The sequence below is a fragment of the Corythoichthys intestinalis genome, chromosome 12 (genome assembly GCF_030265065.1).
Source record: "Corythoichthys intestinalis isolate RoL2023-P3 chromosome 12, ASM3026506v1, whole genome shotgun sequence".
Taxonomy (NCBI): Eukaryota; Metazoa; Chordata; class Actinopteri; order Syngnathiformes; family Syngnathidae; genus Corythoichthys; species Corythoichthys intestinalis.
The window spans coordinates 31095632-31111965 of record NC_080406.1 but is presented as its reverse complement, the minus strand read 5'-3'; the positions used below and the strand labels follow the sequence as shown (position 1 = coordinate 31111965).

General features: G+C 41.6%; 1 protein-coding gene across 3 annotated transcripts in view; it reads left to right on the top strand.

Moving 5' to 3' along the window:
* Window positions 1-16334, top strand: part of mphosph8 (M-phase phosphoprotein 8) — a 51345-nt gene that overhangs the window by 23783 nt on the left and 11228 nt on the right. Inside the window, exons 3-9 of one of the 3 annotated variants that reach the window (XM_057852168.1) lie at window positions 105-950; window positions 2823-2916; window positions 2987-3250; window positions 3322-3444; window positions 3525-3613; window positions 6756-8874; window positions 9160-16321. In XM_057852168.1, coding sequence (XP_057708151.1) covers window positions 105-950; window positions 2823-2916; window positions 2987-3250; window positions 3322-3444; window positions 3525-3613; window positions 6756-8874; window positions 9160-10436 — 4812 coding nt within the window. In that variant the 3' untranslated portion in view covers window positions 10437-16321. Of the gene's footprint in view, window positions 1-104; window positions 951-2822; window positions 2917-2986; window positions 3251-3321; window positions 3445-3524; window positions 3614-5236; window positions 6252-6755; window positions 8875-9159; window positions 16322-16334 lie in introns of those variants that run through there. The other 2 variants (XM_057852170.1, XM_057852169.1) reach the window with 2 other exon arrangements.

Below are 16334 nucleotides of genomic sequence, written 5' to 3'. Positions count from 1 at the left end.
GGCGCCAAATAATCAAATAATTTCCTGAGAAATGTTCAAGCGACAGAGAAAAACTTTCTGTCGATTGCAAGTAATTGCATTAAGCCACCCTTTTCTCCTCCAAGCAACTACCGACAAAGAGCGACTTGTTTGACGCCGACTCCGAGAGCGACAGCGACAAGGACAGACCTGCCGCCGACGCGCCTGTCTTCAAGAAGAAAAAGAAGAAGAAGAAGGCTCGCGAGCAGCCACCAGAAGACGACGACGAGGAGCCTCCTCGAAAGGAGAAGAAAAAGAAGAAAAAGAAGGACAAGTGGCGAGATGAATTCAAGCCTTTGCCCGCCCCAGAGACTGACGAGGACGATGAGGAGAAGACGGCGGAGATCAAAAAGCGTCTGATCGACTCGGAGGATGAAGACGAAATGCCGCACAAGAAGCCCAGGAAGGACAAGAGCAAAGATGGCAAGCACAAGAAGGACAGAGGCGGCGAGGACACTAAGAAGAAGAAAGTCAAATACGGCGTGGTGGTGACTTCGGATGAGGACCTCAGCGAAGGTTTGTCGGAGGAGAAACCTCGCCCGGACGAGCAGCAATCCAAGCCCAAGAAGAAGCCTGACGTCAAGCTGAAGGGCATCAAAGACCTGATCCAGGAAAAGAAGAGCAAGCCGAAGGAGAGCGGTCAACTCAAGCTCAAGGTCCCGACTGCCTCCAAAGTTCGAGAGGACGCCGGCCCGCCCTCGTCAGACTCCAGCGACAGCTCGGGTCTGCACCGAAAGAGCAAGGGCAAAAGTCAGGAAGTGGTGCCGGCTGCCAAGCCATCCTCCTCCGCCTCCAAGCCACGGGAGGAAGAGGCCACTAGGGAGGACCCCAAAGGCTCCACCAACCTCTTTGAAACCTTCCTGCTCAACTGTGAAGCCAAAGACCGAGCTCCCCGCAGACCACCTGACAAGAGCACCAGCAAGCCTTCCAAGGTAACAACTACATTTTGACCAGTCTTTGTGTTAAAAAACAAACAAACTTGTTTTTGAGCATTTGAACTTTATCCACTAGGGTTATAAAAGATATTTTCATTCCTCCCTCGCAGTTTAAGGGGATTGGGCGTCTAGCGCCATCAATAGCAGCCATTGACAAACCCACTATTCTAGTGGAAGATTTTGGTAGCAACTTTTTTTTAAACACTTAGCACCTTCTTAAAACCATTTATTGATCCTTGGCAGGAGCTTATCGATAACCTTTTGGGATACAAAGTATCACGACACAGGGTTTCCCCTAGGATTTTTGAAGCTGTGGTGGTGGGCTACATCGGAGTCGGACAGCCTCACCATGTCTTGCCATGGCAAAATTGCGTCATATCATGACAAATGAGATTTTTTTTTTTTTAGGAGGAGAACCAAGATCAATTTGAAATATTTCATTGACCATGCTAATGTTGTTGCTCTCAGCTACGCTACATGTACCTAAAATGCGTAGTTGATTACAGCTACGCTACCCTACGTAACAATATTTTTTTTCTCATAGCAATAGTACTACTTACATCTCGTAGTCCTTCTTTTATTTGGCCCTAATACGCACTACATAACCGCAACTAAAATGGTCCTTCTTTTAGCGGACCCATTTCAAGTAGTAGGGGGAAATCCTAATGGCCGTGTAAAGAGTTTTACTAGTATCGGTGAGAAGGTAAATAGTTTTTTTGTTGTTGTTCGTGAACTACATTTTCACAGAAACTTACATTGAGGTACGATTTAGCTTAGCAGGAGAGGTATGAGAGTCATTTTTCGAGTGTCCACAGCTCGCGAAATTTGAAAAACGCATGTATCAAGGTTTCGTCAGCCGTGATTGCATATATCCGTCCACCGAAACAGCCTGATAGCACATATATAAGTACGGCTGCCCCTTTGCAATTGGATGCGTTGTTGACGTTAGCGCGGTGGCGCTCTGAAAATAGAGCAAGGCTCTATTTTGGGCCCCACCTCTTGGTGCAAATTCATTCAAACTTGCCGCTCCGTCCAAGACGGCCATCCACCGCTCACTTTCGCCGAAAAGTCTGATCCAAAATACTGTAATGCCCCAGATGTGGGGAAGAAGGAGAGGAGTCAGTTTTGGCTTACCCACTTTATTGTGGCAGCAATAATGAAGAAAAACAATAACAAAATAACAGCGGGCTGCCGCGACATGCGACCACTGTCTCTCGGTATCTCGCCTGTTCTCCCATTCTTCCTACTCGCTTCCCCCTACGTCACAGCTTCCCAGACCGATCGTGCCTTAAGGGGGCAACGCTTAGTTACGGACATTACAATACACAATGAATAGGATGCCGCTGAACCCTTCACACTAGGTTACCGCTACTTTGAAACGGCTTAAAAAACAAATTTTTTTTTTTAAAAGCTCATTTGCAAGACATGGCGACTTATATTTTGGTGTGGTGGTGCACCACAATGTTTTTAATGTAGGGGAAACCCTGCGACAGATCACTATTTGGATATTTTGTCACATCCCTAATATACAGTATGTACACATACTGGACTGTCTCAGAAAATTAGAATACACAATATTCTAATTTTCTGAGACAGTCCTGTACATTAATCCACCATTTAAAGCAGGGGTGTCCAAACTTTTTGCAAAGGGGACCAGATTTGGCGTGGTAAAAATGTGGGGGGCCGACCTTGGCTGACGTCCTTTACATAGAACAATATACAGGACTGTCTCAGAAAATTAGAATATTGTGTATTCTAATTTCCTGAGACAGTCCAGTACATATGTGTTTTGGTCGTCTCTCGCCGTCAATGGTAGCGAATGAATTAATATTTAGCCAATGCACGTGTTAATAGGAAGTTCCGTTTTAGATCCTGGGAAAGCTTGAGAAAATCATCAAGCCTGTCAGAGAGTCTCCCCCATCAAAAGAACTCGAAAGGACAGAAAAGTCCAAGCAGCCAGAAGGTAAAACGCCCGTACCCACAAAGTTTTGAGTGTCCAAGTTTGTCACGATTAATGTTTCACACCTTCACAGCCGTCTCCAAACACGGCCAGAGCTATGGCTTCAGCCTGGATAGCGACGAGCGAGAAGATGAAAGCGTGCCGACTAAACTGAGGAATACAGACGACTCTCGGGAACGGAGGGACAAGACGGAAGAGAGCCTCAGCAGGTCCGGTTGGGACAGGATAGGCCGACCAGACGACAGGAAGAAGAGGAGGGACGACGGGGAGGGACGACATTTCATGGTGTCGGATGACCATTTGGACCAGCAACCAATGGAGGTCACCGACAGAGCGGGTTAGTTTCACTTCTTGAGATTTTTGTGTGTAAGATATGTGGTGAGTAACACCCCCTTAAAACAAATACAGCTAAAGGTCCAGCCACATTGAGCTTGGGAATGGACCTCAATCTTGATTGGATGACTCTGGACGATTTCCAGAAACATCTGAATGGAGATGACGAGATCCTGTCTGGGCCGCCGCTCTCGCCAAGTGAGTCTTGCATGCTTCCATTGGAGCAACTGTCATTTAAAACAGTTGTGAAAATTACTTTTGTCCCCGACCCCTCGCAGGTGAGTTGCGGGATGCCGTCAAGAGCGGAGACTACGTGGCGGTAAAATTGGCGCTCAATTCTAAAGAGGAGTACAACTTGGACCAGGAGGTAAGATTTGAATTGAATAGACAGAAGCACTTTGTTGGACTGTTCTTTTTCCAATTTGGCAAAAAAATGCAGAAGGGAACAAAGTTATGAAAAATTATTCTATACACTTTTAGTTTTGTTAGTTTTTTCCCTTCAATATATTTTTTTTCCCCCAGTAGATTTCTAAAAATTGTGTATTTTTAATACAATGTATTTCCTGACATTATTTTTTCTCATCTTCCTGATATTTCTATATTTGACTTTTTTTTTTCTTCCCCCAATGTATTTTTTGTCTCTATTTCTATTTTATCCTTAAAATTACTCTTATGTATTTTTATCCACTTTTCATCCTTAGCCTCTTCAAAATTTTCTCAGAATTTTCTTCTTTAACAAGTTTTCGTAACGTTTTTGTGAATCATTTCCTTATTAGAATTTCCTTCATTGTGTTATTTCAAGTATTTCATGAAAAATCCGTCAATTTCTCTTAATATTCTTTTCTAATTTCACAGTATTTTTTATGGAATCTTTTTTTGCGTATTTCATTTTTGTAATAATGTAAGTAAAGTAAATGTTTTATGAAAAAAGTTTTTAACCTGCATATATATTTTTTTAGAAAACATTTTATTTATCTAATTTTTATACAGTGGTACCTCGACATACGATTGCTTTGACACATGATCTTTTCGACATCCGACATAAAATTTGACCCGCCATTTGTTTCTACATCTGACGACATGCTCGAAATTCGCCCGAATTATGAAAGCGCCGCAGTTTGTCTTCCTGCAAGACGGATGCACGGCTGATTTTCCTGAGAGATATCAATATCGGTTCCAAGAAAGTTAGTGCAGGTGGTGAAAAACGGAAAAAGGTGAGGCTTATCATTGAAATGAAAATGGAAATGATAAAATATGTAAGCGTAGTGCACGCGTCCGTGAACTGGCTCGACAATACGGCCGTAGAATGTTTACGATCTCGACGGTCCTCCGACGACCTCCGTTCGCCAATTTTTGTAAGTTAAGGTGATGACTAATATTGTGGTAACATCGCCAAAAAATCACCAGCTTCGCCAGGTTTTTAATCATTTATTTTATAATTTTTGCAACACAACATGCCTACGATCCACCGAAGCTAAAAAAAAAGTCAAAGTAAAAAGTCCCTCTTTCACTCTGTCAAGTCAGCTACGCGCTGCGTTCAGGTACATTACGCAAAACACATCCACCACATTAGAACCCGATTCGTTACATTATTGCAGGTATTATTATTATTTCTATTATTATATAATTATTCCGATTTTTATTAATAGTTTATTTGTGTTGCTCTGTGTAATTGCTATTTGCAATAGTCCCAGCAGCATTATTTAGTGTAGGTTTTCGGGCTGTGGAATAAATGAATGGAATCATAATGTATTATAATGGGGAAATCCTGCTCGACATACAAACATTTCTACTTACAAATAAGGTCCTGGAACTGTTTAACTTCATATGTAGGGGTACCACTGTATTTGTATATTTTTCACCCTACTTTGGTGTTTTAAATACTTATTTTCAATTTTACCATTTCTTAATTGTACTTATTCTTAAAAAATAATTAAGATTTATGAAAAATTAGAGTCTACATCCATACGTTTTGTCCATGCTTTTGTTTAAGCTTTAAGGCATCGATCAGCCGCTGCATAATACTATAAGTACACAGACTAAAATGAATATTTTAGTTTATGACTGCGTACTATCATCAATGTTTTGCCTAGTGTCGTAACTCTCAAGATATACTGTATCTTTGTCTTGAGGCCACATTTTGATGAACTTAGTCTTGTCTCTGTTTCAATTTTTAAAAGTCTCGGCATTGACTTGGTCTTGGTGGGTGGTCTGGTCTCAGGCAAGTCTTGGTCTCTGATAGTGTGGTCGACGCTAGTCCTGCCTGTCACTCACAACATTAGTGTTTCAGTATTCAGCACTTTGCACCTTGGTTGCCCCGCCTGTGTGTGTATGAGTGTGTAAATGCTTAGGATTTAGTCCTGTCAAATATGTCATCAATAAGGTTCATTGCGTATCCTTTAATTGCAAACCAGCCACATGGGTATTTTTTTAATGAGATAAACAACACTGAGTGGTCATTTCCAGCTATTTCATGATCCAAGTTTGTCATGTGTACACTACTCGTGTCTGAAGACTAAAGAGAACGTCGTACTAACCGAGGAAGAAAAGGTCCGGATTTAACTTTTTAGGAAAAATCAGCAATGCCCACAGTTTTTTTAGGGTAAAATTGTTACTTTTCGATTAGGCAGAAGAATGTGTCTTCACTGTGACAGTCCCAGGTAAGAGGCAAGAGCCTTTTTTTGTTTAACTGACTACACAGTACTGTTGTTCAGAATAATAGCTGTTTGAATTAAACAAAGATGTGAATTTAAAAAACACATTTAAAGGCAAGTTTCCAATTTCTGTAGTGCATGACTGATTGTAATTTTGACAGCCAACATCGTTAAGATTTAACCGTATATAAAGCTGCTATTACTAATGCTAGCTGATGCGCTAACGCTACTTCCTCTATTCATATGAGGACATTTGCATCCTTTGATGGTTCATAAGAGCTTTTGATGTTATCTGTGTTTTCAGATGACAACGATAGCTGATGAAGCCTCATGAAAGTGGAAAAGAAGCAGGTACATACCATATATATTCTGTTCATGCTATAAGAATACTCACCATCTTCATAATCATATAGCACATGTGCCATATGCTAATCACAGTACATGTCCACGGAATTCTAGTTTTTAAAAAAAACATAGCTGCTCAATTATAGGTCAAAAAAAAAGTTTTTTTGTCCGTTTCATTGTCAACATCCCATCATGCCATTGACAAGCTTATCAGTTGGACCATGTCAACGCGCTTCTCTATCCAATAAAGCCATTAACTTGTCCTTATATTGGTGACGTGGTTTTTCTACTGACAATTCTTAGATGTCTGGTGGTTTTTGTTCATTTTTGGTACATCAAGTGAGTCTGGTTGAATGAGCCTCGAATGTTTGCGTTTGCGGGGCATTGCCAAGGTGCTGGTGCTTTACACAGTCGCAGGAACATGTGCATATGATTGTTGAAGGGGTGCAATGACACGAGAGGCCTTGATTTTGGCGACCAGTCTTTTGACGTCTACTTGCTCTCTTGCAGGCTTGCACTACAATGGGTGTGAAGAGGTCTTTTGATGAGAGGAATCCAAGGGATGGCAGTTTAGTACCGCACTTTATAAACAATCTGCAAGAGGGCCGGAGTGCCTGTACGGATGAAAACCCCCAGAAAGGACTGCCTGAATCGGAATGCAGTTCAGGTCAAGGAACAGAAATGTTTAAGCCTGAGGATCCAAAACTTGACAATTTGAAATTGAGCGCCCATGTTCCTGACCAAACTACAGTTGCTGGGGACTGCAACCAAACAGGAGGAAAACTCAACTGTAGCGAGGAGACAAACAGTTTAATGTCTGAGAAAGTGACCAAAAAAGAGGGAAGAGCAACTAGAAGTTGTCGGAGGAAAGCCGTCGAAGCCCAACAGCCAACGCGAACTAGTACACGTAAGCGGAAAAAGGTGGTTCTTACAGAATCCAGTTCTGACGAGGGTGAGGAAAAGGAAGTGTTGAAAAAGCACTTTTGTTTCTACTGTCATGCACCTTTCAGCCAGTTAGAGAAGCACTTGGAGAAGAATCACGCCGACGAAAAGGATGTGGCTCAGGCCATCCACTTCCCAAGAGGCTCCAAAGTCAGACAGAACTTGCTGGAAAAAATCCGCGACAGCGGTGACTATGAGCAACATGCCAAAGGTCTCCGAAAGGAGGAAGGCGAAAATGTAACCCAGACGGAGATAAAGTATCCTAAAATATGCGTCCGTGACTTTCTTCCTTGCCAGCACTGCTATAAGTTTTACCGCAAAACCGACCTTTGGCGGCATGAGCAGTCCTGCAAAGCCAAGAAGAATGATTTCAAATCCCCCGACTTGCACAATATGAATACCACAGGAGAGAGCACTACCTCGCAGTTGCTTCCCATGTCAGAATTCTTGACAGATGGCTGCAGAGAGATCATCCGTACAATGCACCAAGACAGTATCGCTAGGCACGTCGTCCATGACCCTCTCATTTGCAAATACGGGAATACCCTGTTAACCAAGTACAACCACGACAAGTCTCAGTATGCCTACATCGGTCAGAAGATGCGACAGCTAGGCCGGTTCATGATTGCCGTCAATGAGCTAGACAACAGTGTGTGCTACTTGCACCAACTTTGCATCCCCTCCAGGTTCGAATTGGCAGTGGAAGGCGCCAAGAAAGCCAGTGGCTTCGATCCCAGTTGTAGTCGGTTCAAAACCTTTTCCCTGGTGTCCAAAATCGGCTATTCCTTGAAACGGGCCGCCGAGATTGCCTTTGGCGAGAGTCGCATGACCGAAGACCGTCTGACAGAAGGCGAGGTGAAAGCCTTCATACAGTTAGTGGATACCAAATGGAGTGAACGCTTTTCTCGCAGGTCTTTGTCATCGTCGTCATCCTCCAAAGCGGAGGTTCCAAAAGTAGAGGTGGACTCAAGCGGTGTGACAGACGACCTGATCAAACTCCATCGGTTCATTGATGAAGAGGGCGATGAAGCCATGCGGGATCTACGCCACAATCCCAGCGTGGCCAATTGGAAAAAGCTAAGTGAGGCCACGCTGGCCGACGTTTGCCTCTTCAACAGAGCACGCGTGGGCAACATTGGCCGGCTCCTCTTGCAAACGTACATCACCAAAAAACTCCGAGGCACTTTTGTGCCCTCGGCTGATCAAATCAAGAAATGCACCAAACTAGAGCTTGAGGTCAGTGGGCACGTTACCCGGGTAGAACTAGAAGGTCAGTTTGGCAGGAACATGCTTGTCCTGCTCACTGAAAAGATGAGTTTGTCACTGGACCTTTTGGTAGAAAACCGCCAGAATGCCGGGGTGTCCAAAAGCAACCCATACCTCTTTGCCCGGACCGAAGGCCACTCCTTCATCCGAGGGCTCGATTGCTTCCGAAGGGCGGCGGTGGAATGCGGCGTCAAGAACCCCGAAGCACTCTTGTCACCGGCGCTCAGGGAGCAAATCGCATGCTGCTGGCAGCTCATGAGCCTCAGCCAAGGGGAGCTTCATCGAGTCGCCGGGCTGCTAGGAAAAAGCACCCAGGAGTGCTACGCCTTATCTAAAAACGCATTACTGCTGGAGGAGGCCTGCAAACACCTAGTACAACTGGACCGCACAAAACCAATTCCAGCTAGCACAGCCAGAAATGGTGAGCTTCCTTTATTTTGTTTTCATGCATTAATATGTCGTACTTTAATTTTTTTCAGAAAAATTCCATACCACCAAAAGTCTAAATCAAGCCGTTTAGCATCGACCACAAATAATGTTTACATTGTTAAACAGCCTTTCCTAAACTTTATAAATGATACACACCTATCCTTGGTCAACACCACACTTGGGAATTTAAGTTCTAGATCTTGATAATCTTTCAAGTTTTGACAATTTATTGTAATTATTTGTATATTTATATTTTAATTATTATTTTTCATTTTAGGAACTCCGTCCAAAGCCGTCCCGAAGAGACGACCGTGGAGCGAGCTGGAGCAGGCCGCGGTTAAAAATCGGATGAGTGATTTTTTAAAAAGAATGAAGGTCCCAGGCAAGAAAGACTGTAACTCGTGCATTGCTGCTGAACCAGATCTGGCTGCCAGATCCTGGACTGATGTGAAAAACTATGTGCACAACAGCATCCAGACCATCCGCAGACGAAGTAATCAACATAAGGAGGAAGGGAGTAGCAGAGCTAGTAAGCCAAAGAGACAGATAGAGGAAGTCCAAAGGGCGGATCTGGTTGATGCGACGGCAAGTTGTAGCGGAACTTCAGGTCTTCAGGACCACTCTGTGGAGAGTGCAAATTTTTGCTTGCAGCTACAAGAACCAAATCCTTACACCCCAGAGATGCCTTTAAGCTACATGTCCTTGTGTTCTCCTAGTACAAATATAATCCATAGCAATCAGCCACTGATGTCAACGTTCACGTCACTCAATGCCACTGACACTCAAGTAGTACCCACATTCACGCCGCACAGCACCACCAATGCGCTTATGTCGTCTGTATACACATCTGAAACCGACAGCATCCATCCATTGGCTTCTTACTCGTCCAATACTTCAAGTATGCATCCCTCGGACTACTCTGACCCTTTAAACTCCCCAATGCTTCACAATTTTAGTGTTCCCAGTACTTCGATGTTTCCCACGTACACCCCGCTGAACTCCCCAAGTCCACCCTTGGTCTCAGCCTTTTCCTCAGCCTTAAGCGATCAAAGCGGGATTTTGGTGTCCTCCTTCACGGCCCTTGACGAAACTGCCACGCCTTCCTACCCAACCGATCACGCGAGGAGTTCCACAACAGCACAAGTGGTCCCCACAGTTCACAGAAGCAGCGTTCACGAGGGGGCGTCCCTACAGCCCCCGATCAACCAAAACCCCTCACAGAAACAATCTCCGTCCACTGCCAAACCCCACAAGAGGCAAAAAAGGTTGTGGAGCACTGAGGAGCAGGCAGCAGTTCGGCGGCAGTTTGGAGACTTGGGCAAACTGGTCAAGGTGCCGGGAAAAAAAGACTGCGACACGTGTTTGGCATCAGAGCCGGCCTTGAGTAGCCGCACGTGGCGGGAAGTCAAATATTTTGTTCACAATAATATTCAGTCCATGAAAAGACGAGGCGTAGCGACGACTTTGCCCGAATTACTCGATGAACCCAAACAGGAACTAGAGACTCCAGCGTCCAATGCTGAGTGGGACGGTCCTGTTTATCTGTCCCTGTAAAAAAATATTGCATAGCATCAGGATATGTTAAGGCACGAGAATTAGATGATGAATACAAACGTTCAGATCTAGCTGTCCACATATTACATTACTGATCAGATGTATAAGTGGCATGCGAAAGCTGCATCTGGTATTTTTATTAAAGGGGTGCAACGGTAAGAAGCACTGTTTGGGTTAGTACCTGTTTTAAGGGGACCTGTTTGTTCACAATGGGCAGTGATCCCCAACCACAGAGATTGTCGTTTGCAGCGGGAAATTATTAACTCTTTTTGCACCGCTTATGCATCAGGCTTGCGGCTGAATTGGAGACCCAGCTGATTTGGGCGAGAGTCGAGTTAGGGTAATCCCCTGAACTGGTTGGCATCTGTTCGCAACAGAAGAGACACATTCATGTTTAAGAATTTAAAATCTTTACTTAGACTAATAAACCTGTTTTCGGTATGTGTAAGGACTAAGGAGTACCTGGAAAACAGTTAACATGCACAGTAAATGTGTATTTAAAGACAAACTGAGATGCAGATGTGCTAGCCACTTATCTACCGTGCCTTCCTTACACAACTTAATTGCGCTATCTATGCTAGCTTCCTCTAAGCAGGAAAATGAAATATTCTTCCACGAGTTGATAGGAGGTACATACTGTAATTAATTGTTGTATCTGCCTTTGGCCATTCATATAACAGTATCAGCGCTCTCCCGTAATTACCACATTGAGCTTATGTAGACCAGTTACGACTATCACAAGTTTCCTTTCATTAAAAAAAATTTGATCACACTTCACGTTTATTACACATTAGATAGAAAAGATTGATACACTACAGTATGCGGACACTAAACAAGAATAGAACCAGGAACTGAGAAGTCTAAAATGGTGCAAGACCTGAATTGGTGTTTACCGATAGCAAAATTAGAATACATGCCTTCTTGATGCCTTTTTATTTTAACGCTGCCCAACAAATTACTCCCATTACCGGTCATTCGTAAAGCTCATTATCGAACCCTTCGTAAACTGAGGCCCACTTCCGTGTTCTTTTTAAAAAAAAAATCAAACAAGTACTGTACGGACAATTTAAAAAGACTCCCGTTAGGTCGCACAAAAACAAAAAAACCTCCATATGCCTGACATCAGCTAGCAAGAGGCTGAGTGTAGCCTGTCTCTTACCTGCTGTTCTCTATCAAAAGATCCACTACCGTTACAGCCGCTGATAAACACAGTAAGAAATTGCTGTTTATATGCTTCCGTTACATACAAAAAAGTTTTAAGCAGCATAAACATCACTGCCGTAAATCATTCCCCTGCCTTTTCGTGTTGCAGTTATGTACTTCTGTCATCCATGAACCTTTATGAACGGACTCCCTGGTCGCTCTGTGGTTTAATCCGGTGGACCTAGTGCATGAATACAAAGAAATGGCTCCAACTGGAAGCGTTACTACTGTTGCTTTGGCTGAATTTGCATAAGCACTAAATGTATAATATTGACCTTACTTTGTTGAATACCAAACATTAGCTCGAAGTTAATCCCACCAGAATTGTGGTTAATTGGTGAGATGTTTATTTCTTTGCTTTAGGCCAGGCTTCCCCAAACTATTCAACATTGGGCCGCAGTGGGTGATTGTAGTCAGATGCTGCTTGTTTTAGCAGAAACCTCATTGGTTAAACAGTCTGTACTCGGTTGGTAGGAACAAAAACCAGGACCCACAGTGGCCCTTGAGGACCAATTTCGAACACCCCTGCTTTAGGCAATTTGTCATGTTTTTGATCCGCATTCTCCAAACCGGTCCTCAAGGGCCGCTGTGGGTCCTGGTTTTTGTTCCTACTGATAGGCACAGACAGTTTAACCAATGACGTTTCTGCTAAAACAAGCAGCACCTGACTGCGATCAACTGATTATACTTGTAAGACACTACATTGTTTAAAAAAATGTCTCATTTCGTTGGAATAAAATCCTGCACCTACTGCAGCCCTATATGGAATAGTTTAGCGACCTTGTTGTAGATGGTCCCAGCATAGGCAGCACTGTGTTTACATTGAAACCCATATTCCCTGCTAATTATCTATTTATTATTTTTATATGTGTGTGTGTAGAGTACCATGTACTGGAACTGTGTAAAATAAATGTTTTACTTTTAGTGTAATTGGTTTGAGAAAAATATTGCAACGTTGGTTGTGAAAATTGGTTGATTCTAGGGATGCAATTAAGATAAAAAAATTAAAAAAAACAGGTTAACAAATAGATTATTTTTTGATTAATTGATGACTCTAGTAGAAAAAGATATTTCATTTCGGTCCCTTTATCCATGAACAGGACTTGTTTCTAATCAACAGTGCAGAAAATAGTCAACATGAATTGATTCTGATTGAGTCACTGATTTGGTATGTAACATGTAAGCAAATAGGCAAAAATTATAGTCATGGTTTTCTCAATGTCAAAATAATTTTTTTATTAAAGAAAAGGTTTATCTACATATAGGATGACAGAAATCAAACATTTGCTAATGGGACTTAATGAGGATTTGAACAATTTGGAGTAAAGAATTAATCGATTATCAGAATGGTTGTCATTTAATTTAAAATCCGATTAATCATTGCGCCTCTATTTGATTCCAAATGTGCAGCTCTGATTACTAATATTTGTTTACACACAACCAAACTCAACAATTTGTTTTGCTGTTCACACCTGGAGTTCCTGACATCCGATTACCCTCCTACTCGAGTGTCCGTGACATTGCGTTAGGGATGGCTGATGGGGCCTAAAAATATCTTTCACAAAATATTTGAGTTCTGATTCTCATCCCCCTCCTGCTTTTTAAGTTTTTTTTTTTTTTTAATTTCCTTCCTGGAATTAAAATGCAAAACTTATTTCTCGCTCTTTGTCTTCCCCAATTTGTGCTGTGATGCCAGCCCCGAAATACAAAGTGTGACTGCTTTTGTTTCTTGTCATTCTCTCTCATGGAGTAATCTATCAAATAATCCGTTGCTAGATTTCCATCCTTTCCAACACCTGACTTGTTAACTGTTGCGTTAGAGTCCCATTTTGTAGACGAGTGCACGTGCAGTTTTTTTCTCGCAAATTTGTTGTCACTTTCCCGTTTCCCAACATTAAGAAGCACTTTTTTTTAACGTATGGATGCGTTTATTTCATGTTTGTTTGTTCAATAAAAAATTTGAAGTGTACTGGCCGGTATGTCTATTTTGAACTGCGTTTGTGGGCATTACAATACTATTTGCTGCTGGTCGCGGATGAATTGTTGTGGTAGCCAGTGCGCTTTATCTTCTTTGTCTTTCTCCACATCTTATCGCTACATGGAATTGTACGACTGACTTATTCGTTTATAATCAAATTTTTCATCTAATTGTTACAGTCTCAGTAGCTGATCCAAATTTGAGTCCTGCTTTGGTGTGTCTTTTTTTCCAGTTCTTTCTCTTGAATTTTGATATCCGTCTGCATCCGCTAACCACCCCAACTCCACAAATTTGCATATCACACCTTTCGGTACCCATAGACTTCAATATCACTTGACGGGAAACTGGGCGCGCAGCTGTTCTGTAGGCGGGCTATTTCCAAAAACTTAAAATTCAAATATTTTCAAAACCAGAAACGCTAGCGACATAAAACAAAATCAGGCACCTCCCTTAGGCATCTATGAGTCTCTGTGAGCAGCAGCCTAAAAAAAAATTCCAAGTCGTTCCCTAATAAAATCCCGATTAATTCTTTTTTTTATAGGTACAACAAAACTCAAAATGGCTATAAAATTCTCTGATTTTACACAAGATGCACAAAAATCACCAAATTCAGAAATAATCACCTATATTTTCGGGATCAATAGCAACATTTACCGTATGTTTTTGACTGAAATAGCAACTTCAATTTTTATTTAGTGCAATTTTGACAAGTTTTCAACAGCTAATAAATCAATTTTCAAATCAGATCATACTTGAGGAAAGCATGCAGAATCATCTTAATTTTACTCAATAAAAGCAAAATTTGTATTTTTCTATATACGTACAATCACAACATTTTTAGGTTGCATTCCGATGTCACTATTGCCTCAGAACGTCTTCTCGGCTATCTGTCCCTCTTCATTTTTAGATTGAAGTTACATAAAACCCGTAAAAGCCGAATTTGTTTTTTGTATGGACACAGAAATGCTCATGGCAGTGTCATGTCATAATTATAATGGTCTTATGGCGTCGCTGTCAAATAAAGGCTTAAAGAATAGCAGAGCTAGCAAATAATGAAACAACTGGAAGAGTAACTGAAGAAATAATGAACACAGAACATAGATTCCGATTGTTATTTACAGTGGGGCAAATAAGTTTTTAGTCAACCACTAATTGCGCAAGTTCCCCCACTTGAAAATATGAGAGGCCTGTAATTGTCAACATGGGTAAACCACAACCATGAGAGACAGAATGTGGAAAAAAACAGAAAATAACATTGTTTGATTTTTAAAGAATTTATTTGCAAATCATGGTGGAAAATAAGTATTTGGTCAATAACAAAAGTTATTGTTATAAGATGTACTGTACATCTGTAGCGCTGCAATGCATGCTAGGAAGCATGTTGGACAACAGCAGTGTTCATAGCAGTCAGTCTCCCCCAAGGGATCAGTGATGACCAAATGAACGTTCTTGAAGCAATGAACCTTTGCAGCCATTTAGTTCAAAGCTTCATGGTGGTTCATTTGGTCTCATGACAGTCTTATGATGCCGCTGTCAAATAAAGTGTTACCAGTTAATATCTTTTAGTGTAAATATCCCATCATACAGTGAGGACAGTTGCGGTTTATAGTCCAGTGCAGCTTATTTATGAACAAATGCCGTTTTCGTGTCAAATTTGGTAGGTGGCGGCTTATAGTCTGAAAATTACGGTAGTTAATTCTTTTGCCAAAAAATAGGCAGTTGGCCAAATATTACCTGATTATTTGAATGTAAAGTTACGCTATTGTGTATAGATAAAAAATTTAACGTGGTGGCCGTCAGAGCTTTATAAATTGAAAATTCTTCTAAGTAAATGCTTTAATACCGGGATTTCTATAGATATGAATGTAAAACAGTCTAGATTCCTAAAGTTACGCTAATTTCTTTCCGTTCATTTAATTTTTTTTACGTTTCAAAGTGCATGCATCACTCTGAAGACACTCCTGCCTGCTTGTATGCACTAAAAATTTTGTCCTGATTCCACCTAAATTCAGTGTTAAAACCCAGCGTGTATTTGAGTTTATTGCAGTTAAAGCCCTCACAATGCCCTGCCTGGCTTAGCCCCCTACGGGGAACTATGGCTGTTGGAGCTGTCTCGTCAACTGAGAGTGATGTCTATGTCGGTATCCAGCACAACAATTGAATCTGATCACTTAGTCACAATCTCCATTTTTTTTAATCCATAAATGTTTCACCAGTATATCCTGTAGTAGGTTTTACAGTAGTTACAGTGTAAAATCACGCCTTCAATATTGTCCAGACATTATAAATATATTCTTCCAACTTTGATGTTGATATCCAAGCAAAAAAAGAACTTTAAAAAAAAAAAAAAAATTGTATAAGATAACATGTTGGCCTTAGTTAATGCCTTTTTTATGTATTGTAAGGAACTTAGAACACGTGCTTGTACAATAAAATGTTTGTTGTAACTGGCCACCATCTTTTTGTTTGTTATGTATTTTGTTTGTTTACAAGTTCTGTAGCTATAGGAAAGCACTGTACAAAACAAAAAGCTCAGTTTGAAAGTTTTTAGTAAGTGTAGTTTTCTAACAGCCAATAGTTTGTCCACATAAAGATTTTGTCAAGTCAATCGTTTCTGGATGTGACAATCCACAAGTCATCACGCAGCACTGTATTGAGGTACCTTAGGTACCATACTATTGGTAGCGGTACTAGGGTTTTAACAACATGGAATTTTT